The following is a 25,564-nucleotide window of genomic DNA, read 5'->3' on the forward strand; positions in this document are numbered from 1 at the left end:
ATAAAAATACAGATCCCCATCCTATCCTCAGGAAGCCATGCCTTAGAGTGATCAGGAAATAAAAAAGACAGACAGACCTATCGCTTTATTTTAAATGATGATGTCCTGTGTCTCTGAGAGATTGGAAAGACTCTACCTAGCCTCCTCCTCTCAATGGTCACTGACTGAAGTCTTCACCAGCTTCCCAGACTGAGGGCCAGCCCAGCCTGCCAGTTGCCAAGGCTCCCCAGCTGCTGGAGGGCGACCGTGGAGCCCCCGACGCCAGTCTCTGAGAGGGCTTCTGCCCGTGTGCTCATTCCTCTTGCTAGGCTTCCACTCCCCTCCAATCAAAGCGAGGGGAAGCCGGGCGTCCCCGCAGTGCTGGTAGGGGGCGCTCTTCCAGAACAAAGCCTCTCACCCCAAGGGAAGATTGTTTCCAAATTCCGCGGGAAGGTACAAAGATTGAGGCCTGCTTTTTAGAACCGTGGGATATTCGCGCAGGGCAAATCTTCGGACGCAGTGTAATGCTGGTGAGGAACATGAGGTCTAGGGCCTCAATCCAGGCTCGGACTGGGTTCCTGGCTCATTCTGCGACCTCTCACTGCCTCCTACAGTCAGGACTGGGTATTCTTTCAAGTAGACAAAGTTATTAAGATCCTGCAATCATCATCTAGGAGAAGGCCAGTAAATCCTCCCTGGGAGACCGCCCAGAAGACACTGCCTCTGGCACTGAGCTAGGGACACTGCTGGCAGGAGCCTCATCCTCCTGGCCCGCGGCGGCGGCGGCAAGAGGATTTGCGGACAGTGGCTGGATTGCGAACCAGTCTTCAGGTTGCACAAGGGGAGGCAGCCGCGGAACCTTTCTCCTCCTCCTCGCTCTGGCTTCCGCCCGGACCCAGTTGGTACAGGACGCAGTAGTGGGGACTTCAGCATGGAGTCAGCGGGCTCTGGGCCTGTAGCGTCCTCCTCTTCACTGGAGGCTCCGAGGCCCACGGACGACGGGCTTTTCCTGGTTAAAGGTGTGGTGTGGTGAGATGCGGTGTCGGGGCGAGCTCACTCGGTGCCCTGGACTGCGTTGGGATGGCATTCCTAAATACAGTCCGCTGTGAGAGCCCTTAGAACTGCTGGAGTCAGTAAGTCTCTTGCCAGGTGCTGTTTCCCCTGGGCACCGGGGCAGATCCAGCAGATCTCCTCTCCAGTGCATGGTGTATTTCCCCAGCCTCTGCAATTTCTCTCATGCTCTGGCTTTTCTAATTGTCAGTTTCTCACTTTTCCTCTCCGGGAGAAACTTCAAGCGACTGTCCGGGGGAGAGGGAAGGGAACCTGTGCCAGTTCTCAAGTGAGAACTATGCCTTAGAATGACCCCAGGAGCCAGAGGTTGTGAGGTCGTGCTGGATTCAAGTCTCAATCACTGACCTTTGGCAAGAATTGCTTAGCCATAACTTCTCGAATTTCAAAAGTAATTTTGAAGTAATGTAAAAGATGTTTAAGACTTGTGTATCTTTGTAACTTCTCCCTTCTCCCTCAAACTTGGCAGGTGGAATTTTCCTTGGTTCTGTTGCAGCAGCAGGGATGCTAGCTGGATTTGTTACAACATTATCACTGGCTAAAAGGAAAAGTCCTGAATGGTTCAATAAGGTTTGTAACACTGAAATCCATTCATAGGATTGTTATTATTTACAAAGGCAGCTTTTTGCATAAGGAAAGAAAGTATTGATGGCTTTTCTTATAGTTCTAAGAAGTAAACTGTATACATCTTGTGGATTCAAAAAGTGCACAGATTAACTGATAATTTTTTATTTTCTTTTTTTTTCTCATTGAGTTTATTGGTACATTTTAGGTTTTTATTTTCTTTTAAAAAGAAATACGTGCTTTCTTAAATTTTCACAGAACAAAACTTGGAAAATGTGTCTTGTTCATTTCCTACTCATGGCATGACATTAAATCTAAATGTAGTAGTCCACTATTAATAGTAAGAGGCCGCAATTTTTATATACCAATTAGCAAGAGAAAATAATGCCATTTTTAAGGTCTTGATACCAACTGCAAGAGGCATCTATTACAGGTATGTTAAAATGTTGAAATGAGTTCATCTTGGTATCGATGAAAACTTTGTCAGCTCCTTGAACACAAGGATCAGGCACTGCCGTAGTCCCAGTCTCTAAAAATGTATCTGATGTATAGTAGGTCCTATGGAGAATTGACTATAATCTACTTATAGCAGAAAATTCTTATTCTGTAAGAAAGATTAAACAGTTAGTCTCACATTCTGTACTTCATTTACCTCATTAATAAGAAATTTCCTTCATGTTTACTTGTAGTTGTTCTTATCTTTTGTCCTGTCTCTGTCCTTCCATCCCATTTGGCTTATTTATTCATTATTTTGTTGCTTCAACAAATGTTTACTTAGAATCTTTTTTGTGTCAGCCATTGTAGTAGGTAGGTACAAAGGATGAAGAAATGAACAGTACATCTGCCCCCAGGAACCAAAGTGTCTGTTATGGTGGACACATATTAAACATTCGCACAACTATAGTCTTACAGATAGATGTGTGCCGTGGAAGAAAAGTATTATGTGAAAAATAATAAATCAGTTGAATTTCCTTTTCACTCATCCTTAATAATCATACTTAAGCTTTAAGCCTAATGACTGAGAGACTACATTTGAAATGCATTTGGATTCCCTCTGAATACTCTCAGGGCTTACCTAGAGCTACCCAAATAACTACTGTGCACTTTGTGGATCATTTTCTCTCTATAGTATAAGATATTTCAGTATTATGCATCAGTTTAGTTTATTGGAACATTTTAGGTGTACAGTACAGTTACATTCATTATCGGAATCTTGTACCTTTACATGACAGGTCTTGATTCTCATTTTTTCCCCTGTCCCTGCCCTCCTTTCAATTATGCATCAATTTTAAAAGAACATTGCACAGCAGATTGACTACAGGAGATATGAAAATCCAGCCATCCTTTATTATATTAGACCTTTAAAAGATCAGCAAAAATGTAGAACTTTTCACATCTTTTTGAAAATAGTTATTTTTCATAAAAACAAATTTATATTAATCTATAATTGATTTACTGTTTTAAAATGAATAAATAAAATGTGAATTTCTTAGTTTTATTTTCTAAGTAAATATTGATAAAATATAAAATCCACATAATTGAAAAGCTCTGGGGTCCAAGTATAAAAGGCTCTTGAGACCAGAAAAATTGAGAACCATTCTTTTGGATAGTTTAATATATTATGTAAGTTTCTGCCTCTCTCTGGGAAATATGTAATTAGAACATCTTAAACAGACTCTGAAAAGTAAATTGAATTGTAGAAGAACTCAGGTTCTGGAGCACATAGTTAAGGAATTACACTGAGCAAGCACCAGATTAAGAATATCGCTTAGGCAGTGTACTGCAAAGTCATTACTTAGAGGTCTTCTCTAACATACACAGTAGTATTTATAATACCTGATGTCTGACTGTCTACCATGTGCTAACTACTTTTCTAAGAGTTTTATTCATTTAACCCCTACATAGCCATATGAAACACTCATACTGTACATCATTCATACCTGAGGCACATGTGGATTAATTGACTTGCCTAACGTGAAACTCTCCATGACTGTTTTTTCCTTGATAATAAATGATACCACTTTTAGCAATATTGTTATTTAAGTAAATTGTCCACTAGCCTGAGAATCTTAAGTATTTCATTACAACACAGATTCAAACTGGAGCACAAAGTCTTATAAATGACCAGTTTTTCAGTGGGAGGCTGCCTGCCTTCTTTTCTGGAAGATAATCATCTCCTTAGTGTCTTATTTTTATTATCTTAGTTAAGTCTTATGCTAGACAGCTGCTAGTTGAAAAGTAATAGTAAAGGCTCAGTGAACATACATTTTGTAATTTGAATAAGCAAAAAGAGGAAGGTGTGAATTAAGATGGCCAAAGAATTCACTCCTGAGCTTCTTTGATTAAAATAGACCAATATTTTTTAAACTGAAATTTTTTACACATCAGTTGCAAAAAATGATTGTGAGACTAAATGAGGTGTTAAGAGTGAAAATTATGTGTATATATGTCTGTTTGTTTAGAACAATTGAAGAAAATACAGAATGTATGAGAAATTAATACTTAACCATGTTAACAAAGATAACTTATCTAAAGTGCTTTAATTCAGTGCCTCACCTTAATACTATGTCATTACAGAACTTCATCAAAAAACTGAGTTATGGGCCTGGGATTTAGCTCAGTTCTGCCACCTGTCTCGCAAGCACAAGGTCCAGAATTCGATCCCCATTATCACCAAGAAAAAATAAAAACAAAAAACCCGAGTTATTTCAAGACCCGTTTATGTAAATGGTAGATAAAAAGAGAGCAAGTTGTCATTCATCTTTTTGATATAATTTCTGAGAAATTATAAAAAAAATCTTTTTTTTTTTTTTTTTTTTTTTTTTTTTTTGGTACCAGGGATTGAACTCAGGACCTTGAGCTGGCAAGGCAGGCAGCAGAATCACTGAGCTAAATCCCCAGCCCAAAAAATCTTTTAAATATATTGTGTATGTTATAAAGAATTATTTCTGTGATATAAACAGCAAAATATTTTTATAGGGGAAATGACTAGATTGAACATTCAGTTTAAAAGTCCATTTGACTTAAGTAAAATTAATCCCAGAATTACATTGAAAAAAGCTAAAAATGTGAAATTTAAAAGTTTTGCAGTAGACCTTAAAAATGAACAATTTGCACTTTGTATTTCCTGCATACAGTATGTGAATAATAGATTACTTCTTGTCATATCTTTTCTCAAAAGGTGCTGGTAAAGTTAGAAGATAAGGGGTACTAGTGTCCTTAGATGTAGATGTATTATAACTACAAAGCTTTCATTTATAAAATAATCTTTTATCTTTGGGTCCTAAGTATCATAACTGCAGTGTGATTTGTTAAATTCTACTTCCAAATATATGTACTTTTATTTTAATTTTTAAAAAGTAATATGGCAGTGAGGGAAGTGTAGCTTTTAGAATGTGTGTGTGTGTTTGTGTGTGTGATTGCATTATTTATGTATACAAAAATATAAATTCAAATGGTAGCATATGTGGCTATATTAAAGCTCTTTTAAAGCAACATTATTTTGGCAAGTCAATCTTCTCCTGCAGCAAGTCAACCAATGTTCCTTTTGAAAATTTTGAATAGAGGGTATGAATGACATTTTTCCCCAGAGGAAAAGCTTATGATTAGACTTTTTAAAACTTAAGGATCAATCGCTTCTCGGTCTTTTGGCTAAGATCAAGTGTAAAACTTAAGGATCAATTTAACATCAATTTTTTAACATCAACTTTCCACTAAAATTTATTTTTCAAAGCATGTAGACTAATTTTGATTATAACTAATTTTCATTTCATCTCACAGTTTATGAGACTGATATTGCACAAATAGTGACATGTACACATTTTTAAAAAAGAATCTAAGTTAGATAAAATTAAAACTTTATTGTAATGTGTCATTAAGGGTTATTTTCATACATAGTCACTTTTTAATAACTTGATTTAGTAAAACAAACATGGGTTTATGTAGAGAGTAAAAATATATATATACCTAGGTAAAGTCTGTCCTCTCTAGGGAAGTAATAGATTTTTAATCTGTGTTTCTAAAATAAAAATTAAGCCAAAGCATTTAACTGACCCTGGTAAAATAATATTTGGTTAGTGCCACTGCTTCTGGATGAAAATTCAGGGCATTTAAAAGTGAGCTGATTTATGTGAAATGTGTGGTATTTGGGGAATCATGCTGAAATTAAACCAACATAGGAAAAGAGTTAGAAAGTATATTATTTTATGTCATAGAAAATGACTTAAAGAAAGATCTCTTGATGATCTGGTTAAGTCTAGGGTATATCTAGAAAAATTATCAGTCAGCAGATACTGTGTACCTGCCAGGTCTAGTCATGCTGCTGGGTATGGGGATGCAGATCCACAAAGCAGAATCTTTCTTTGCACTAGGGAAATTACTCACTGTTATAAATCACAGACATACTGGGCACTATGGCACATGACTTGTAATTCCATCTATTCAGGAGGATGAGGCAGGTGGATCTCAAGTTTGGGACCAGACTGGGCAATTTAGAAAGACCCTGTTTCAAAATTAAAAACCAAAAACACAGATGAATAGAGTGCTGCTCAGGGGTAGAGAACCACCCCCCCCCAAAAAAAATAGAAGAAAAGCTTGTACTATGTAATAGGTTGAACATTACAAAGAGAACTGTCTGCAAAGGAAAAGGACTTTAGTAAATGAAAATTTCCAGGTGTAAGACAGGATGTTAAAGATTTGCTATTTCTTATCAGATTAGCTAATTAACGTTCTAATGGAAATGCAAGTGCAAATGAAGGCTTCTAGAAATCTTGATGAAATGTTCTAAGATTTTCCTGGAAAAATTAATAGGCACAGTGCCTTCCATACTCATATCTGTGGTCAGAGAAGTCATGAGGTTATTAAGCAGCAAAGCTGCTATTTGATCTTGGGCTCCTATTGCCTCCCAGGGCTTCATGTTGCTTATGCAGAGAGTACTGCAATTCTTTCCAAACATTTCCAGCATGTTTATCCTTTCAGAACTGATTGTTTTAGCCAAGTCTTTCTGTCTTCATTGCAGGGCAGTATGGCCACAGCTGCCTTACCAGAGAGTGGGTCTTCTCTTGCCTTGCGGGCACTGGGCTGGGGCTCACTATATGCCTGGTGTGGTGTTGGTGTGATCAGCTTCGCAGTCTGGAAAGCTTTAGGAGTTCACACTGTAAGTAACTGCAGTCTTGTAATTGGCATCTGGCTATTTCTTCTACTCTCTGTTGTCTAAATTTTTATGGTTTTCAAACTTGAATATGTTTTGGTCTCTGTCTTGAAAAGTAATGACAGAGAATGTGACTAAATTCTTACCAGTATCTAAGCAAACTTCTCATTTCTAGTAAATAATAAACAGTGCAAGTTTTTCAAATCTGAATGACTAATTTATAGCTAATATTGATTTTTTGTAAATTGATGTTAGCTACTTGTTCAGCAAAATTATTTAGAACTTTTCTGCTGTTTGAATCCATATTTATAAATACCCTTGTAAAATAGTTTAAATATTTTAAAATTAATTATTTAAATTATTAATATGTTATGTACATGTTATTAGAAAAAATCCTAAGAACCTAAATGTGCATACATTATGTCTACTATATATATGTGAATATATAAAATTTATACCCCAAACTAAAAAGCTATACGGTAATGATAATCATTTTCTTTTCTTTTTTTTTTTTTTTTTCTGATACCGGGAATTGAACTTGGGACCTTGCAGCAGAATCACTGAGCTAAATCCTCAGCCCTCTTCTTCTTTTAAAACAATATGTAGGAAGTTCTGTGAACCAGGCTCTTTGTGACAAATGAGAATAGGTGATAGTTTGGAATAGGTAGCAGTGGTGAAGTTGATGAAAAGAGGTTCTGGATATATTTCGTAGGTGAAGTCACCAAGGATTGGTTATGTACTGGATGTGTAGTGGGAAACAAAGTGAAGTCAAGGATGTTTACAAGGTTTGGTCTGAGCAACTAGAAAATGAATACAGACCAGTGTGGGAGGAGGTGTTGAGAGTAATATCAGGGACTCCATCTGGGACTTGTGAGTTTAAAATATCTGTTAGCCACATGGGGAGTCAAGCAGTTAGATACAGGAGTTTGCGATTCAGGGAGAGGTTCAGGGTAGAGTTACAAATTTCATCAGTATATGGATAGTGTTTAAAGTCATGAGATCAGTTGAATTTACCAAAGCAGCGAGGATAAAAAAGAAGTCTGAGGAAGGAGCCCTTGAGTACTCCTCAGGTTTAAAGATTGGAGTATGAGGGAAAAGTAGCAAAGATTTCTCTACCAATGAGAAAGGGGAGTCAAAACGGAGACTAGATGACAGGAATAGAAAACATTTCAAGGAAAAACAATTGACTGTGTTGCATCCTGGTGAGAAGTTACACACCATAAGCATTGAATATTCCCTGAGTGCAGCACTGTGGTGGTCATTGGTGAGATGGTGGTGGGGTATTTGAGTGGAATGGATTCAAAAGAGAATAAAGGAGAAAGATTGGAGGCAGTGTGTACAGAAAAATCTTAAGTTTTGCTGTAAAAGAAAAGAAAGAAATGGGGTCATATCCAGAAAGGGGGAAAGGGTCTAGAGTTATTTTTTGTTTTCAGTCAGCACGTATATGACAATGGCGTGTATGTGATGATGGAAGTGATTCAGTAGAGAGAGAGAAACTGAGGCAAGGGAGGGATTACTGGAGCAATCTTATAAACATTATTGAGCTTTCTACATTTAGTCATAACTAAACATGGGCATTATTGTACTTTTCACTCAAAATACACTGCTATACAAAGTATAGTGTTTCTTCTCTGGTCTGACCAACCTTTAGTTTTAAAGTAACTTTGCTAGGTAGTCAGTAACAATGAACTAGGAATTAGCTAGAATAATTAGGAAACCTAATTGATTGGAAGACTTTTTATGACTGTTGCTATTACCTCAGTTTTATCTTGCTTTTCTTGCACTGTACCAGACACTTTAGACATAGAATATTTGCTTTTCATAGTAACAATATAGCAGATAGTAATAACTCCCATTTTATAAGTGAGGCAGTTGGAACTTTGGAACACAGAGAGATAATTCACTTGTGTAAGATCATGTAATTTGTAACTGGCAAAGTCAAGATTTGAACCCAGGTATGAATCTTTAGGAGCTAGTATTTTTTTCAGTTTTACCACCAATAGCTGAGAAAGACATAAAAGTCTAGGTGGAAGGGTTTAGGATCCAGGGAGTAATTTGATTTTGACATAATCCACACATTTCTTGATAATTTAAATTTTTTGGAATATCTCCAATGAAGGCCTCATGTCTCAGCATGGTGTTGATGTCAGTCTGGTATAAGACTGGCCATTGTTTTCTCATAAAAAGGAAGACCTTCTTTTATGCTATCCACAATAGAAAGATGTTTAGTTTATAGTGGTACATGGAAGACAAAAATTCATACCTATATGTACACATAATAGAGCAGGTATCTGAAAATAAGTGAAAAACTGGGAGGAGAGGTATCTGATAGAAATATCTGAATGAATTATGGATGAATTATTTTACTTCCCTTATTTCTTAAAATTATCACTTTAACAGTAATACTACTTTTTAAAAAATTGTACAAGATTTTGTTTTTATTTGTACTGAAAATAAAACACAGCTACCTAGGAGTTCATGGCATTTCTCTGACTACATTTAAAATCAACTTGGGGGGCATGCAAACACTTAGTAATGAAGTTATTAAGTTGCTCATTTCTCTGAAAACAATAGCCTGTTAGCACTTTACATCGACTGTATATAATTGGCAGGTGATGTTTCCAGTGTTTCAGGTATTTAGTACTGTGGGTCATAAAATGAGTAAAAATTTAAGGTATGAAAATGTGAATAGTTTTTTATTTATAAGTGTCATAAAAATGAGTCAATCTAAATGTTCATAGACCAACAAAATTAGGTTATTGTACACTTGAGAATTTAGCTTTGTAGGCTAGACTGCTATTTTAGTTTCTAGAACATGAACTTCTTTGTTTTATGACACTAATAAGAGGATTATTACCTATAATATTTTGGGAAGAAAAAATATTTTATAATTGGGACTACTGAATATAAAAATCTGTGGAATCCTTTTATATTACATCTTCGTGTCTAATAAGAGAACACAGCTGTCCTCATTCATAGGTTATTAGGCATATCAGTTTGATCTGCACTATGAGAAGTCTCACCGAAGATGAGCCCACTTGATGTCTTTCCATGGACACAGATTTTTTTTTTCTTTTTTATTGAGGATATTGGTACAATCTAGGTATACAAATACAGTTACATTCATCATTGGGATTCTGTACCTTTACATAATAGGTCTTAATTCTCATTTTTCCCGTTGTCCCTGCCATCCCTTCACCCCCTCTTCCCCTCCCCATTTACAAACACTTTTATTTCCATTTTTTCAGTTTCTCATATTTTTTTCCTCTCCCTTATTACCTTTCCCCCACCCTTACCACTTTCCCTACACCTTTAGCCCTTTACTTCCTATTTCACATTATTAATTATCTCATTAGGATCCTGTGTACTATTATAGTTTTTCACACCAAAGAATCTATTTAGTATTTCAGTTAAATAAATCTCTGTATGAACATTAAAAATAGGGAATCCTAAAATAAAACTAAAAAGGAAAGTAAAAGAGAAAAGGCAATGATGTAACATCAAAATAATCCTTAATTCTGGAGATGAAAATGGTCCCTGAACATATTTAAATTGCTTCTCCCTCTTATAGTCTTATCTTATTCTTTTTTCATTATTTAGAGAATACTTTATTAGTTTGTGTAATCAAACCCACTTAGATATGACCTTACATATTTAGTATGATGTGTTACCCCTGTACACATGGAAAAAAAAAATAAAATAAATTAACATTTCTAGACCAATATGGTTGTCCATTTCTGTACAATGCCAAGTCAACACAGCAAATTGGGATGACTTTTTCCAAAGTTGGCAGCACCGTTAAAGTTTCCCAAAATTCAATTTATATATGTGTGTGTGTGTGTGTATATATATATATATATATATATTTGCAGACAAAGTAAATTTCAAACCAAAACTGAATCTAGTATTATCGATGTAGGATGGTACTGTATCATACCTCTATGAATGTAAAATATCTAGTACCTGCTTTATGATACATAGTAGGGACCGTGCTTTATCAGAGCTACATTTAATGATATTACTCTAGAATGTTCTCTTTCCAGATGATGATTAAGAGGCTAATAGAAAAAATGGTGCCAGGTACCACAGCAGCAACAGAACTTGGCTGTTGTCTGGATATTATTCTTTTCTTTGTTTTTTTTTTTTTTTTTTTTAATGGAATGTGCTGAATGTCTATAATTTTGTTCAGATGACTGCAGAACATGGACACAGTTTTTAAAGGCAGTAATGTTTATTAACTTATGGTTTGTTCATTGAGGAGTCGGCCTACCCTGATCCTGGCACTGGTGCTAAGGCAGGGCTCCCCAGTAGGCTCTTATCTGAGTCCTTACCTGCTCCCTTTCCTAGCAAATTCTTGTTTTGTTTTGTTTTGTTTCAGTACCGGGGATAGAACTCAGGATCTTGTGTTGTGCTTGCCAGGCAGGCGGGGCACCACTGAGCTAAATGCCCGGCCCAAAGCTTTTTTGGTTTATTTTCGTAGCAGACTCATAATGACACTGTTCTGAGGCTTACAGAGAGCTGTATATGATGTTTCAACTCTGCATTTAGAAAGCTCCTGCATTTACAATTTTGATGTGAACTTGTATCACTAAATACTACATTTTGGGGGAAATGTCAGTTTTCTGTGACCAAGTGTAACAATCTTAGAAAATGATGAACAGAACTAGTTCAAGTCTATGCAGCTAATAAATAGGTGAGATGCTTATTTCTAGATAAATGCAGGTATCAAAATCTACTCCAATACTCCAATGTCAAATAATTGTCAATAGCTACCCTATATTGTATTGAATCTCTGCTATTAACCCAATTTCCCCCCAAAAGGGTGCCATCTATTGGCTGGCCTCGAGCAGCTTGACAAAAGTAACTATATTTCCTATTTTAATTCACAGCTACATCTGCTGGCCTAAAAGAGAACATGCTATAAAAGTTTAAATCAAAACTTCAGTTTCTTAAAAATATTTTTGTTTTAGTCTTTCTTTATCCATAACTATTATGAAATTTTATTTCACAGAGAATACATATAATACATTAAAAGCAATATACATTTGTGTTTTATACAGTGGTCTATCATCTATTTAGAATTTGCAAAGAGGAGCTAATGGAAGCTGTCTCATTAGGTGACCAAAGCACTAAGTTTGCCCAGGATTAACAGTGGCATCCATGCTGCCTATGTAGAAATCAGCAGTTTCAACCCTGACAAGTCTTTGGGCAGCAAGCTCAGCTTGCTTGTTCTTTATGGGCTCAGTAATTACTTTGAACTATCATTTGAATATGTTTAAGATAACATTGATTTCATCACAGTAACTTGTAAAAAAAAAAAATGAAAAATTGCGCCTTTCCTGTGGGCTCATGAGCCCCTAAATCAGCTGTGCACATGACTGCCCACTGAGGCCAGGTGAGTAAACACCAAGGCAATATGATAGATTATTTTATTGGGGCAGGTAGTTTAGAGAGTAGTAGTTCAGATAAGTCCCCTAAGTTGTTGTAGTAATTCCCTAATTATAAAAAAAAAAGTCTTTTATAGTTAATTCACACATTGCTTAAGAGCAGTGACTTTTTAATTTTGTTACTTTTTATTATTTACTGAATTATTTATTTATTATTTATTGGTTGAAGGGTTTCTGGAGAAATTTAGCTTGTTTATGGCTAGGCTACCTTGTCTTTTTTCTCCTCTTATAAGGAGAAATGTCAGATATCTTAATATTTACTGATTGAAATGATTAGAACTTTATAGAAGAGAGCATGTTCTCTGCCTGTGGCCCTGTGCACTACGTTCATCTGTGACGTTGTCATCTCAAAGGACTGGCTGAGTCACCACTGCTACCCTTTACTGTGGCTTGTATAGAATGAAATTACCTGGTATAGTAAGAATTTATACATAACATACACCTGTTGACCTCAGGAGCTGAAACCTCATGTGTTATTAAAAAAACAAAACAAAACATGAATGAAAATGTTCAAGGTCATTTTAAGTTACTTTAAATTATCTAGATATTTAAATTTTAAAATTCATGTATAAATGTAGTTTTTTTATTTATTACATTTTACTATGGGATAAGAGATATTTGTCTTTGTTTATATCACTATGCCTGAGATATTTAACTTCTAAAAGAAAATATTATTTAGCTTATAGTTTTACATGTCCCAGTCCATGAACAAGTGGCCTCATTGCCTTGGGCTTCTGTTGGGGTGCTGGATGGTGATGTCAGGGGTGCATTATCACAATCCAGGGAGCAAAGAGGAAAAGCTAGACAGGACAGGGTCCCAAAATCTCTCTCAGGGGCACATATTAGGACCTCCTATAATACCTGCCTCAGAGTTTCTACCCCCTCCTGATAGAGCCACCCCAAGGACCAGGCCTTTAACATAAAGCTTCGGGGGGTGGGGACAAGATCCAAAATATAGTACATATGTCAGCGTTTGTTTTTAAAGAAAATATTTAGGACTATCTTGTTTTTTTAAAAGGTTAATTATTTTTGTAGAAACATACTTTTTAAAAAAGTCAATGTAGAAAATTACAAAAAGAAAACAATCAGGAGAAATTACACTGAATTGCAGTCACTAATCAGAGTAAGAACATCCTTTCAAACGTATTCTGTAGATCTTTGGTGTATAGAATTGTACAGAAATGCTATGTGCTGGACATAATACTCTGGGAACTTTTTCATTGAACAGTCACAGGGAAATCTTACAGCAGAGTATATAAATCTCCATCACTCTTAATGACTACATGGTACTCCACTGCATAATTATAATCTACTTAATCAGTCTCCTGCCGGTGGGACTAATTTTTCACTATTAAACACCATAGTGAATTCATAGGCATCAGTCTTACTACACTTTTCTTGGTTGAGAATTTGTCCTCAAGACAGGAGATATTACTGTGGAATCTAAATGTATTTTGAAAATGTTTTTTATATGTGTTACTAAATGATCTTTCAGAAAAGTTTATTGATACTGACAGCACATACATGTTTCCATTAGTGGCTTGTAGTGTGCTGAAACTTTTGCCAATCTGATAGATGGGAAGTCATCTACTTTTTAAAACTACACCTGCTGAGTCTTTGCTGCTGTAAAGACTACAGAAATAATTTGTGATCAGAGTTCTGCAAACCTCGCCAGGCCCCATGTTCCCTCTCCATCTGCTAATAGAGATATTTCTGCTTTCGCCACAACCCAGGCCTCCTTTTCTTTGCAGAGCAAACAGTAAAATGTGATATATTTTACTCTCTAAAACTGAGCATTTCACTTTCCTATTCAAGGAGAGATTTTTAAGGGAAGTAATAGTATATCTTTCCTGTAGGATAATATTGGATGCATTCTTACAAGATTTCTTTTTCTCCAGTACTTTTTTATAGTTGCTACTACTCCGTATAATTTTATATTAATATTTAGGCTCACCTCTTAACCCTATGACTACCCTGAGGTCTTTTGCTAATTACAATCAAATTTCTCTCTTTTGAGTCTTTGGTAAATTTTTACCAATATTCTGATAAATCTTTTATTAGTGTATTTATTCCTACACTAGTTTCATTTATTAATCTTTATTGTTTTTTGAGACAGGATCTCTTTTAGTTCAAGCTAGCCTTGAACTCACTATGTAGCCCAGGTTAGCCTCAAACTCATGGTGATCCTTATGCCTCAGCTTCCCAAGTTCTGGGATTAAGGCATGTGCCACCACACCTAGCTTTACTTATTAATTTTAAATGAAGTAGCATTTAGAGTAACTGCTAGACCCCATACGTAAGTAAAACTATGGAGTAGCCTAGATATTTTTAAATTTGAAAGTACCTAAGAAGATTAATAGACTTTTAAGTATTATATAACTTTCACTAATTTAGTTCAGAATAAAAACAAGTCTGAGTTTTTGGTAAATTGTTTAACCACTTCCATTTTGGAGTGACTGCAAAGGAAGCCTGTAAAGTGGGGAAAACAACTTTTGTTTTGGTCTGTGCCTATTCTGATTCCAGTGCTTCCAAAAATCATGGCTATCCCCCCAGGAAGATACTTCAGTGTCTTAATCCAGTTACCATTCATCACCACACGGGGTCTTGCTTCCACTTCCTGACTGTACCTAACTAGAACTCCCAGAACAGAGTCATGATCTTGCAGCAAGTGTTTCTTCTGTGGAGCTCTTGGCTGTCATACAGCTTACAGATTGAGGAATCATTATAAAATAAATTGGAGGTAGCATGTGCATCGGTAAGTTCAAGTCTGAGGTGACGTGAACATCTCTATAACCCTTATTTCCCTTTCTATTGCCACTCTCTCGACTTAATATGGAGCTGGGGGGCGGGAGCACATGGAGGAGCAGTTGGGTGACAGTCTGAGTTGCCGGGTCTTGCTCATTTCAAAATGAGATATAATGACCAGTGTGCTTTTCTTCTAGGAGAAGGGTGCTGTTTTGCCATATTTCCAAAATACCTCTTTAAAAACCCGCCACTTTCCTAAGTAACATTGGATCTCAAGCATTTTTTAAAGTAGGAATGGGCAGCAGTCGGTGGAATTGATAAGCTGTGTCTGAAGGCCTTGTTCAGAGGCCTGACACAGATCGGGCTTAGTCGCCTCAAGAATGTTCCCAGCAGTATTCCACAAGGGGCAAGATATCCTTGATTTCACTTGGGGTTTTGGATTCCCTTGTTTCTGTTATACAACTTAGGTTTGGGCTTACATGAGCAGATCTCTGCAAATAAAACAAGTAGACTGAAGACCTGATAGTGTGTGCTTCAGTTTAAGCCTCAATTTTAAAGCTACCTATTACCAGGCCAGGGATTTAGCTCAGTGGTTCCACCACCTGCTTTGCAAGCACAAGGTCCCAAGTTCGATCCCCAGTACCAAAAAAAGCTACCTATTACCTGTTATTGGTTAATCACTTAAAAGTCTAAAAAAAAAAAGTTATAAAATAGAACTATGTTAATAGATATGTTAATATACTTACATATTATTCATTTACCAGTATATCAGAAAAGAAAGTGTTCTCTCAAATTGAATTTTCGTAACTGAAATATTTCTAAAATTTTTTTGGGGGGATGGTTTGAGACGGGGTCTCACTATGTAGTTGAGACTGACCTGGAACTCACTATGTAGTTCAGGCGGGTCTTGAACTCACAGCGATCCCCCTGCCTCAGCCTCCCAAGTGCTGGGATTACAGGCGCGCACCACCACGCCTGGCTTATTTTTAAGAAGAAAAATTTTTGGTTAAGGAAGCTATATATCTTTCCACCATGTAAATTGTGCTGAACATAATTTCACTTTTTCATAATGACTTGGGTATATCAGTTGTTTGCTCTTGTGCTAACATATTCTGGGATTTTATGGTTCTTTTATTTTTTGAATAATTTTTCTTGATCCTGGTTGGCTCTTGTCACTTCCAGCTGTTTCATTTACTTTTGTAATGTTACTGGACACACAATTATGCTTAGGGTCCTTCCTTTGCCCTCATCTTTGTCCTTCACAGGTTCCAATCACATGGTGACTTCATCCCCACCTTGAGCTCCAGGCTCTTTGGTTCCTGTGGCTAGACACTATGCTGTGGAATCTGTGGGCATCATGAATATTCATGATGGCCTACTAGCAGCCTACTCCTCTGTCACTCCCCACGAATGGCAGCATCTTCTCCCTTATCAAAGGGAAGAACCAGGTTGCCGATTCATGACCACACATTTTCTCACCCCATCTCACAAATCTTGCCTGTCCACACCCCACCACCATTGTAGTTAGGGGCACCATCTTGCCTGGAGATAATCCTAACAGCTTCTCTGTTTTCCCTGCCTCCCACCTTGCCTTTCTGCAATCCTTTCTCCACACTACTACCAGGGCACTTGGACCTTCACCTTCCCTAGACTTCTGTATCTGCATCTGTACTGCTTTACCAGGGATAAAATGTTCATGCTGCTACCAGAGGCTCTCCCCTGCCACCTCTGGTCATCACCCAGGGATTTCTCTGCTGTCAGGGCCCTCAGCCTTTGTTGATTGTCAGTTTCTTCCTCTCTGTTGCAGCACATACAGATATGCTGTATCTAGAAATTCTCCTTGATACTCCTTGTCCTTCAGTTACCAACCAGTCCATTTGTCTGGCCCCTTGAAGAAAAATTTCCCAAAAGAGTTGTCCATAATTGCAGTCTCCACTTCCTCTGCTTTCTTTCCTTCGTCCAGCTTCTTTACCTGGCACTGTACTAACATTACTATTATCCAGGTCACCCATGTCCTCCTTATTGCCAAATCCAGGTTTTTATCCTTTGTTCTTTGACCTTCCAGCAGCACTGGACACAGTTAAGCTTCCTGTCCACCAGGAAGCATTGTCCTGTGGGTTTTGAGACACTTCTGACCTCATTGGTCTCCTTTGCTGGCTCTTCCCCCAGCTGGCCTGTACTGTCAGTGTCTGTATCATCATACAGACTTCTGTTCTCCATCCGTGTCCAGTCCTTTGGTTCTCTCATCAAGCCACTGGCATTGTAAAAGTGACATATAGCTCCAGATGTGCAGCTCCAGCCCTTCAGACTTGCTTCCCAAGTACACATCATCCATCTGCACTGGGGTGTCTTAGGGACGGGTCCAGCGGCCACATCCCAACATGAACTCTTGATTTCCTTACCTCTTCCCAACATTTTCTTCCCTTCACCTTTCCCAATTCAGGGGAGGCTGAAACCATCATCCCATCCTCTCAGTTCAAATTAAAAAGCCCAGGCAAGAATCCTTTTGGATTGTCTCATTTCCCTTCATCCCTTCTAATCCGTGAGAGAGTTCTGCTTGTCGACCCTGCTTTGGAACACAGCTTCACTTCTTCCTTTCTCTCCATCTGCATTCATCTGTGCCTAGTGCATTGACAGCTTTCTGTCTTATCTCCCAGCCTTGCCTTCAGTTCACCTAGATTTTTTTTCCTCCATACAACCTATTTTTAAAATGTAAGTCAAATCATATCATTCCTTCATTTAAAATCCTTCAATAGCTTCCTGTTGAAGGAGGTTTATGTAGTAAGGCCTCTCCTACCACCCTGACCTCATCCTGAACTGCCACAGCCCCCCGCCCCCCGCAACCATGTTCCTTCAGCGCCCCAGGCTTATTCCTGCTTAGGGTCTTTATTCTAGTTTGGCCCAGGAAACTCCTACCCAGGTCCTCAGAGTTACCATCCTGGGTTTCAACCTAAATTTATTACAGTTCCTCAGAGAAGCTCCCACAGACCATTGGTTCTGAAATAAAATAGCCATCTCATTCTTACCAGTCAGTCCCTCTCTCACGGTATCCTGTTTTCTTCACTGAACCTATTGTGAAATGAAACTGTATTAACTATTTTCTTGATTATCAGTCTTTGTAAAAATGTAGGTTAGAGATCTCATTTTTATCTTGTTCATTGTATCCTCATACCTATAATAGTCACATACATGTACTAGGGGTTTATTAAATATTTGTTGAATAAAATGTTTTCACATTGCTTCTACCATTTCAGGCATTCTCCTTTCCCTTGAGAATCAAATCCAAGTTCCTTTTATTGTTTCTCAATGTCTCTTCACTCTGGCCTCTGCTTACTCTAACTTACTGGTTCTCAGCCAGAGGCAAAACTGTACCCTTACCCTGCCCCAGAAAATGTGATGATGTCTGGGCACACTTTCAGCTGTCATAATGGGTGGTGCTGCTATTATCTAGTGGGTAGAGGTAAAAGATACTGCTAAACACTCTACACTGCATGGGACACTTGCCCACAGAGAATCGTATGGTCCAAAATGTCTCTGGTGCTGCTGTTAAGAGTCCAGCTGTGTCTGTACTAGCTGTCTATCCCACTTGGAGATCTAGATACAGGAGTCTGCATTCTTCTAGCCTCTGAGTCTTGCACTTGCTTACCCCACCTGAAAACTCCATTTGCACCCCTGGTCCCCACTGCTGACTCTGTTCTTTGCCTAGACAGAGTCTTGGGGCAATTAAAATTTAACTTTTACCACACAGAGTTAATCTGTTTTGGCAGTTTTCCCTTTATAAAGTTAATTTTAGCTTCTATCACAAAATGAAAGTAACTTCCAAGCACAAACATAATCCTCATCACCTGATGTCATGAGGGGTGGTGAGCAAAACTGTTGTTTTTGGACTACCGTATGGTTTACTTAATCCAATCACAGAGAATAAATGGGGTGAATTCAGAAAATGGTGTCCATGTAATCTATAGCCATAAAATTTCAGGTAGGATTTAGAATATTTGGATTCACGGATTTTTTTTCATGTATTGTACCACATTAAAATAATTTCCTTTTTAAAATAACTAATACAAGTGGCTTTTTAACATTGCATTTAAAAAAAATCCATTTAGGGCTGGACTGGCAGTGGTAGACTACTTGCCTGGCATACATAAGACCCTGGGTTTGATTCCTAGCACCTCAGGAAAAAAAAAAAAAGTATAAAAATGCCTTTAAAAAAACAAAAATACAATTTGGGTAAAAAGCTGGCATGTCAACTTACAATATTTAATTCCATAAATGGGAGTTGTTGCTTTTTGAATTGATGTTCTTCCTTTGCACCAGCTGGAAGCAGACTTCATGACCCTGCTCTGTCCTTTCCTCAGCATTTAGGGTTCCGCTGACAAAGGAAAGCATGTGCAATGGGATTTGTAAAGCCCCCGCACCCGTTACTTTAGTATCTAGGAGCAACAGGACTATGACCCACTAATTTGTCTTAAAACTACAATTTGCATTTTATGATTTTTCTTTTTTTTCTCATTGAGTTTATTGGTACATTTTAGGTATACAGTACAGTTACATTCATCATTGGGTGCATTTTATAATTTTCAAATCACAAAGAAAACTTTTTAAAAAGTTATATTTATATGATGCTCTCCTCGCTTTCCAATCCACTTATAATGTTAATTAACATTGTTTTTATTGTATCCCTCTTTTCCAAATCAAAGATTTCCCTTTTTTAAGAGTTCCCAAAACTAAAGCATTTTAAATAACTTTTGAGGATAAAAATATTCTCCCTGTCATTGCATATTTATTTTACTGTGTTTCTAGCACTGTAGATTTTGTTGTTTTGTGTTTTTTGTTTTTTTGGTACCAGGGATCAAACTCGGGTCCTTGTGCTTGTGAGGCAGACGGCGGAACCACTGAGCTAAATCCACAGCTCTGTTGTTTTGTGTTTTAACTTGGTCTGAAAAGAGTTGAGAAATCTTTTAATTTATCTACAACCTTACAATATTGGAAATGTATGCATGAGCATTACTACTCCAAACAGGCATCACTTTGCCCATTTTTACTCATGTCTGTTGTCAGAATTCTAGCACCAGCTAGAGTCTCTATCCCTGCCTTTCCATCTTATTCACCCTTGGCCCTTTTTCTAGTCTAACTCAAGTCTATAGATTTATTCATCTGTTTCTACCACAAGAATTTACTGAATCCCTATTCATGTTCAGAGTTCTAGAAGACGAGGGATGGATGTGCTGGTAAATAAGGGTGATCCCTCTTAGAATGACACATTAACTGTTTTATATTTAGTTGTGTATGATAGATTCTGTACTGGAGAAAGGTACAAAGTACAATAGTGATGACAGAATTTTAAAAGTCCATTCTGCTTTCAGGGTTGGCAGAGGACAGTGAGAAGATGAAGTATTGGAACCAGACTCACATAGAAAAGGAAGGAAGGGGAGCTGGAACAGAGTGACTAAGTTGCAGCCATTCTACATCCAGAAACATGCTGGTTGTCTTGATTTCCCACTTTCTCCAGACTTAGTGGTTTAACCAAAAGTATTAAGGTGTAATTCTTTCATCCACTGCAATACTACACTGCATTTTGAATAGATAATTTGAGTTCAGTTTCAGTTCAAAAAGAATAATGAGCTATCTAAGATAGAAAGCCATTAGGAAACTGTCTGGCTATATTTGGCATTTCACATCTTTTAGTAGACAAATCTGCTCTGGAGGTCATATACATCTCTCCTACCATAAATTTTTAAACACTGTTTTGATTGAGGTATTTTTATTTTGGAGAGTTTTCCCCCTTGGAATTTATTTAGTGTGGCTAAAGAGAAAGAATAAAGAGGCAGCTATCATCAAATTTCTGAAGAGATTCAAACTCTAGGAAGAAAATTACTTTAGAAGAAACCATCTTTATGTCCTTGAATTTCATGCTCAAGAGCACTTATCCTGGAAAATGACTTGACTGGTCAAAGGAATCATTATAGCAAGAAGGTGAGAACTATCATCAGGTTAAAACATTTCAAGTGAAGACTGGGATTTTAAAAGTGATAACTATCAAAAGTTGGTCTTTTTTAAAGAATTCCTCTAAAATGTTGGCCACCAGTCAATAAAGATCATTTTTTAAAATTTGTTTTTAATTTGATGATAGCTACTGTAAGTCTGCTTGTGGAGAAAATTCATATTTCTGGTGATATATGAAACAATAAAACAAGACTGTAAGAGCTTCACTCCACTAAGTGCTGCCCTTTCCTCACCCCTCACCAACTCCTTTGCTTATTCTTCCCCTGGACTGCATTTCAGTGACAGGAAGAATGATAATAGCTTTTCAAATCAGGAACATAAATGATTTATTTTGTCAGTATTCACTATCATAAAACTGAACTCATCTTGCTAATTATGAAAGTGCTACATGTACCAAAATGCCCCATTCTGGGAGAGCATAATGTCTTAGAACAAGAGACAGCAGTTTGAGCAATCATTAACACAGTCAGAATTGTTGATAATTTGGGAGAAAGAGGCATTATTTTTATTGGGACTTTGTAGTTTATTGGCTTTATCATCAGATGTAAAGTGTACGTCTCCTTGAAAATTTGAAAGGAAATAGTTTACTGTTCAGAAAAATGCAGAAAAGGTAAGACACATTGATGTCACATTGTACCCGCTAAGTAACTTTATTTCACTACTTAAGTCAATAATGTGACTTGAGCATTGGTTAAAAATCTATCGTCTTAAGACTATTTAAAAGATACCTTCATTTTAACAGAAAGCTATGTGACCATCTTGCTACTTGTTATTCTTAAATGAGGTGGGATCACAGGCTTTTCTTTGATACGACAAAGAAGGGACATGTTCTCCCAGTGAGTGTTCAGTTATCACAGTTTTAAAACACAGGCTGCCCCTTCCCCGGTTGTTAAGCACTCACTGATTGCACTCACTTCCACTGGTTGTTAAGCACTCCAGGTGTGGGTCATGGTCCAGGTAGTGAAATCCTTTATAAATGAAAGGACCTTCAGCTGGATACACTGGAAGACAGAGCCCATTTATTTCACGATATTAGCAAATGGTGCAAGAGGCTACCGGTAAAGTGTTGTATATGCACTTTTGCAGCACATACTTTAATGTTATCTTCATCTGTAGTGATAGAAGCATTCTTGGCATGCATAGTAAAAATAGTAAACTAGTAATACCAGGAATCTGGGTTGGGCTATTACACGAGGAGTCAAAAACAAGTGATTATGCGATTGTAAAACTAACTCCAGGATTTACTTGCTGGAAAGGAAACCTTTTAGGAAGCAGTAGTCTAAGCTGACTTAAAGAGGACTTGGAAGCCTGTGCAGCCTTAGTAAGCAAGGCCAGGATGGGCCTAGGCTGGGCAGGGGGATGGGGGTGGGGGTGGACGGCGTTGCTCAGTTGCGTTTGCGCGGTAACAGTTCAGTAACAGTTCAACGATCAACGGCTTCATTCTTTTGTGCCTCCATGATCTAGCCTGTGGGTTTCGTACCACTTTCCTCTACTCTGTTCCTCCATCCCTTGAGTGAGCAACAATGAGGGGAGCTGCAGGTATTCTGCGGGCCATCCAAACAGCAAGTGCAGTGGGGGCAAGTTTCTGGGGCCCAGGGATGGCTCTGCGGCCCTGTGAGGCAATGCATATCCCGCTCAGCGGCCCCTGGCCTTCCGCACCTGTGTCCAAGATGGCAACCGTGAAGCGTGAGCTTATGAAGAATTTCACCTCAGAAGAGCCCGTTTGTCACAGTAAAGTCTCCATTATAGGAGCTGGATCCGTGGGCATGGCCTGTGCTGTCTGCATCTTGCTGAAGGGCTTGATTGATGAACTTGCCCTTGTGGACGTTAGTGAAGACAAACTGAAGGGCGAGGTAATGGATCTTCAACATGGCAGCCTTTTCGTGAAAATGCCAAATATTGTTTGCAGCAAAGATTACCGTGTCACTGCCAACTCCAGTCTAGTGATTATTACAGCGGGGGCACGGCAGGAAAAAGGAGAATCACGCCTCAATTTAGTGCAGCGAAATGTAGCCATCTTTAAATTAATGATTGCCACTATCGTGCAGTACAGCCCCCACTGCAAGCTGATTGTTGTTTCCAATCCAGTGGATATCTTAACTTATGTATCCTGGAAATTGAGTGCATTTCCCAAAAACCGTGTTATAGGAAGTGGTTGTAATCTGGATACTGCTCGTTTCCGTTTCTTAATTGGGCAAAAACTTGGTATCCACTCGGAAAGCTGTCATGGCTGGGTCCTTGGAGAGCATGGAGACTCAAGTGTTCCCATATGGAGTGGAGTTAACGTTGCTGGTGTCCCTCTAAAGGATGTGAACACAGCAATAGGAACTGATGAAGATCCCGAGCAGTGGGAAAATGTTCACAAAGAAGTGATTGACAGTGCTTATGAAATTATTAAAAGGAAAGGTTATACTTCTTGGGCCATTGGCTTGTCTGTAGCTGATTTGACAGAAAGTATTTTGAAGAACCTAAGGAGAACACATCCAGTTTCCACCATAATTAAGGGCTTCTATGGAATAGATAAAGAAGTATTCCTCAGTGTTCCATGTATCCTGGGAGAAAATGGTATAACAGACCTTATAAAGATAAAGCTCACTCCTGAAGAGGAGGCCCAATTAAAAAAGAGTGCAGAAACACTTTGGGGAATTCAGAAGGAGCTTAAGTTTTAAAATCTGAAGCCATCATTCTGAAGTAATTGAAGATAAGATAGTAGATATGAGATTGTACTGTATATGCCAACATTTTGGAAATTTGAATTCCTGAAAGTTGAGAGAGTTCTGTAGTTATTTAAGCCCTCAATTTTTAAAATTTAGCATCCAGATGCTGATGGTACTTTTTACAATTCCTAAGTGACTAAGAAAATATCTGGTTCCTCTGATGTAGCTGTACTTGTGTTATAAGTATATGTAGGTGCCATCTGGTCTAAAAATAAGTAGGATGTTAGTGTGTTCTAATTTTCATTAAACAAGTGCTAATTCTAAGTTGTTACGCTTTTGTTCATTTATGTATCATTTAAAAAGTTATAACTTTACAATGTAGAAATAAATGTACACAAAGTTTTTTTGTCATGGATCTGTCTTGAGGCTGCCTTCATTTCCCTGTGTCAAGCTGTCAGCTGAGTCATTAAAAAGAGGTCACAAAATGGAGCTGCAGTTGCATGTAGGGTGTATACATACACATGATTTCAAAGCAAGATCATTCAGGTTAAGATATGAAAATAATAGTGAGCAGGTAATAGCTGTTATGGTTAATGCAATAAAGTAGAAAACATATTAGAAAGAAGCCTGACAGAGATGGTACAGTTACTGTCACTGATTTGGCAGGGAAAGGAAACATCCCTAAATTTTGCAGTTGCCAAAAATAAAGTCTGATTTAGTAAAAGCATTTTAGAACTGCCTCTGAGAACTGTTATGAGAGCTGTTCTGTTACATCAAGACATGTTATAAATTATCCTTACTGACCTAGCTCTAGCAGTACTGTGGGCCTTGGCAGGAACCTGCTTCAGGGCCATCTGTATTGCTCAGTTTACTTCATGGTGATAGAAAACTTTTGAATTGGGCCCTACTGTTAATCATCATATGAATTGGCCCATTTAAGGCATATTTGAGGGATTGTATTTTCAGAAAATTACAGTTTACTTTTACCCCTAAATTAATTGACTTCACTATAGATTCTGGAATTTGTAGATGTGATCAGTAAGTTTAGGAGAAAGTAAGATGTGTGTCTTAAATAATAGTACAGTATTAATGCAGAAAATGGGAGTGGATTATAAAATGCATGTTAGCTTTCCTAAAGCCATTGAATATTTAAATTAAAAAGCATGTTCTAACACATCTTTGGATCCTGCGCATATCAACAAGCTGAAAGCATCTGCTCTGTGAACCAAGCCACTGCTTCTTAGTTGAATGTTATCAGAGTTAGGACAGTAACCCTTCCATTAAAAGGGTCCCTTTACATGCTGATGAGAGCTCTTATACTTCAGTATTTTATTGAAGCTATCTAGGAATGTTCTGATTCTCCCAGGAACAGTGTCATATGATGGGACTAACTGGTATACTGAGTTCTCTGAACAAGGGGAAAAGGGGATTGTTTTAGTTACTTTTCTCTCATTGCTGAGACAAAAATAACTAACACCCAAAGTTAAAAGGGGAAAAGTTTATTTAGCTTAAAATTTATAGAGGTTTCAGTCCATAACTGGCTGGCTCCAAAGCATGATGGCTTGGCAGAGGGGCATCACAGAGGAGAACCAGTTCCTGGCAAGCAAAAGACAGCAGAGGCAAACAAGCAAGGGACAAGACAAGCCCCTTTGTGTCACTTACATTGTATCCAGGCCACCGGGATTGGGGCAGTGCCAAACCAATCAGTGGACTGATTAGTAATCACCTGGCCTTAATCCTACCATTGCACCATGAGTCAGTCACACACTCTAGATTCAGCCATTTCTGACAAAGCCTCACTTATGACTGCATGAGGCTTTGGGAGGACATCTAGACACAAGCCATAAGAGTGATGGTTCAGTTGTTCTAGGTGGTTGTGAAGTTTTTAGAGCTCAGTTGTGGAATTCCTATTCCTTCTTTTCCAGCCCTTGAGATTTTGACTTTGTTTC

General features: G+C 37.9%; 2 protein-coding genes across 3 annotated transcripts in view; both read left to right on the forward strand.

Annotated features, from left to right (window-relative positions):
* The first annotated feature begins 404 nt into the window (after positions 1-404).
* Tmem242 (transmembrane protein 242) overlaps positions 405-25,564 on the forward strand; it is a 33,082-nt gene continuing 7,922 nt past the window's right edge. The window contains exons 1-4 of one of the 2 annotated variants that reach the window (XM_010625212.3): positions 405-998; positions 1,517-1,617; positions 6,629-6,766; positions 20,319-22,410. In XM_010625212.3, the coding sequence (XP_010623514.1) occupies positions 911-998; positions 1,517-1,617; positions 6,629-6,766; positions 20,319-20,345 (354 nt within the window). In that variant the 5' untranslated portion in view covers positions 405-910 and the 3' untranslated portion in view covers positions 20,346-22,410. Of the gene's footprint in view, positions 999-1,516; positions 1,618-6,628; positions 6,767-20,318; positions 22,411-25,564 lie in introns of those variants that run through there. The other variant, XM_010625211.3, reaches the window with a different exon arrangement.
* Positions 6,696-25,102, forward strand: Ldhal6b (lactate dehydrogenase A like 6B). Its single transcript, XM_033763300.1, has 2 exons — positions 6,696-6,766; positions 22,423-25,102. The coding sequence occupies exon 2, from the start codon at positions 22,482-22,484 to the stop codon at positions 23,625-23,627; it is 1,146 nt and encodes a 381-aa protein (XP_033619191.1). The 5' UTR covers positions 6,696-6,766; positions 22,423-22,481; the 3' UTR covers positions 23,628-25,102.

This window comes from Fukomys damarensis, unplaced genomic scaffold, assembly GCF_012274545.1.
Source record: "Fukomys damarensis isolate Sample0158 unplaced genomic scaffold, DMR_v1.0_HiC HiC_scaffold_14, whole genome shotgun sequence".
NCBI classification, from domain to species: Eukaryota; Metazoa; Chordata; class Mammalia; order Rodentia; family Bathyergidae; genus Fukomys; species Fukomys damarensis.

Bases quoted from the DNA above. Each gene is read 5' to 3' on its own strand.
- Ldhal6b (XM_033763300.1), top strand. From the start codon at position 22,482: ATGAGGGGAGCTGCAGGTATTCTGCGGGCCATCCAAACAGCAAGTGCA.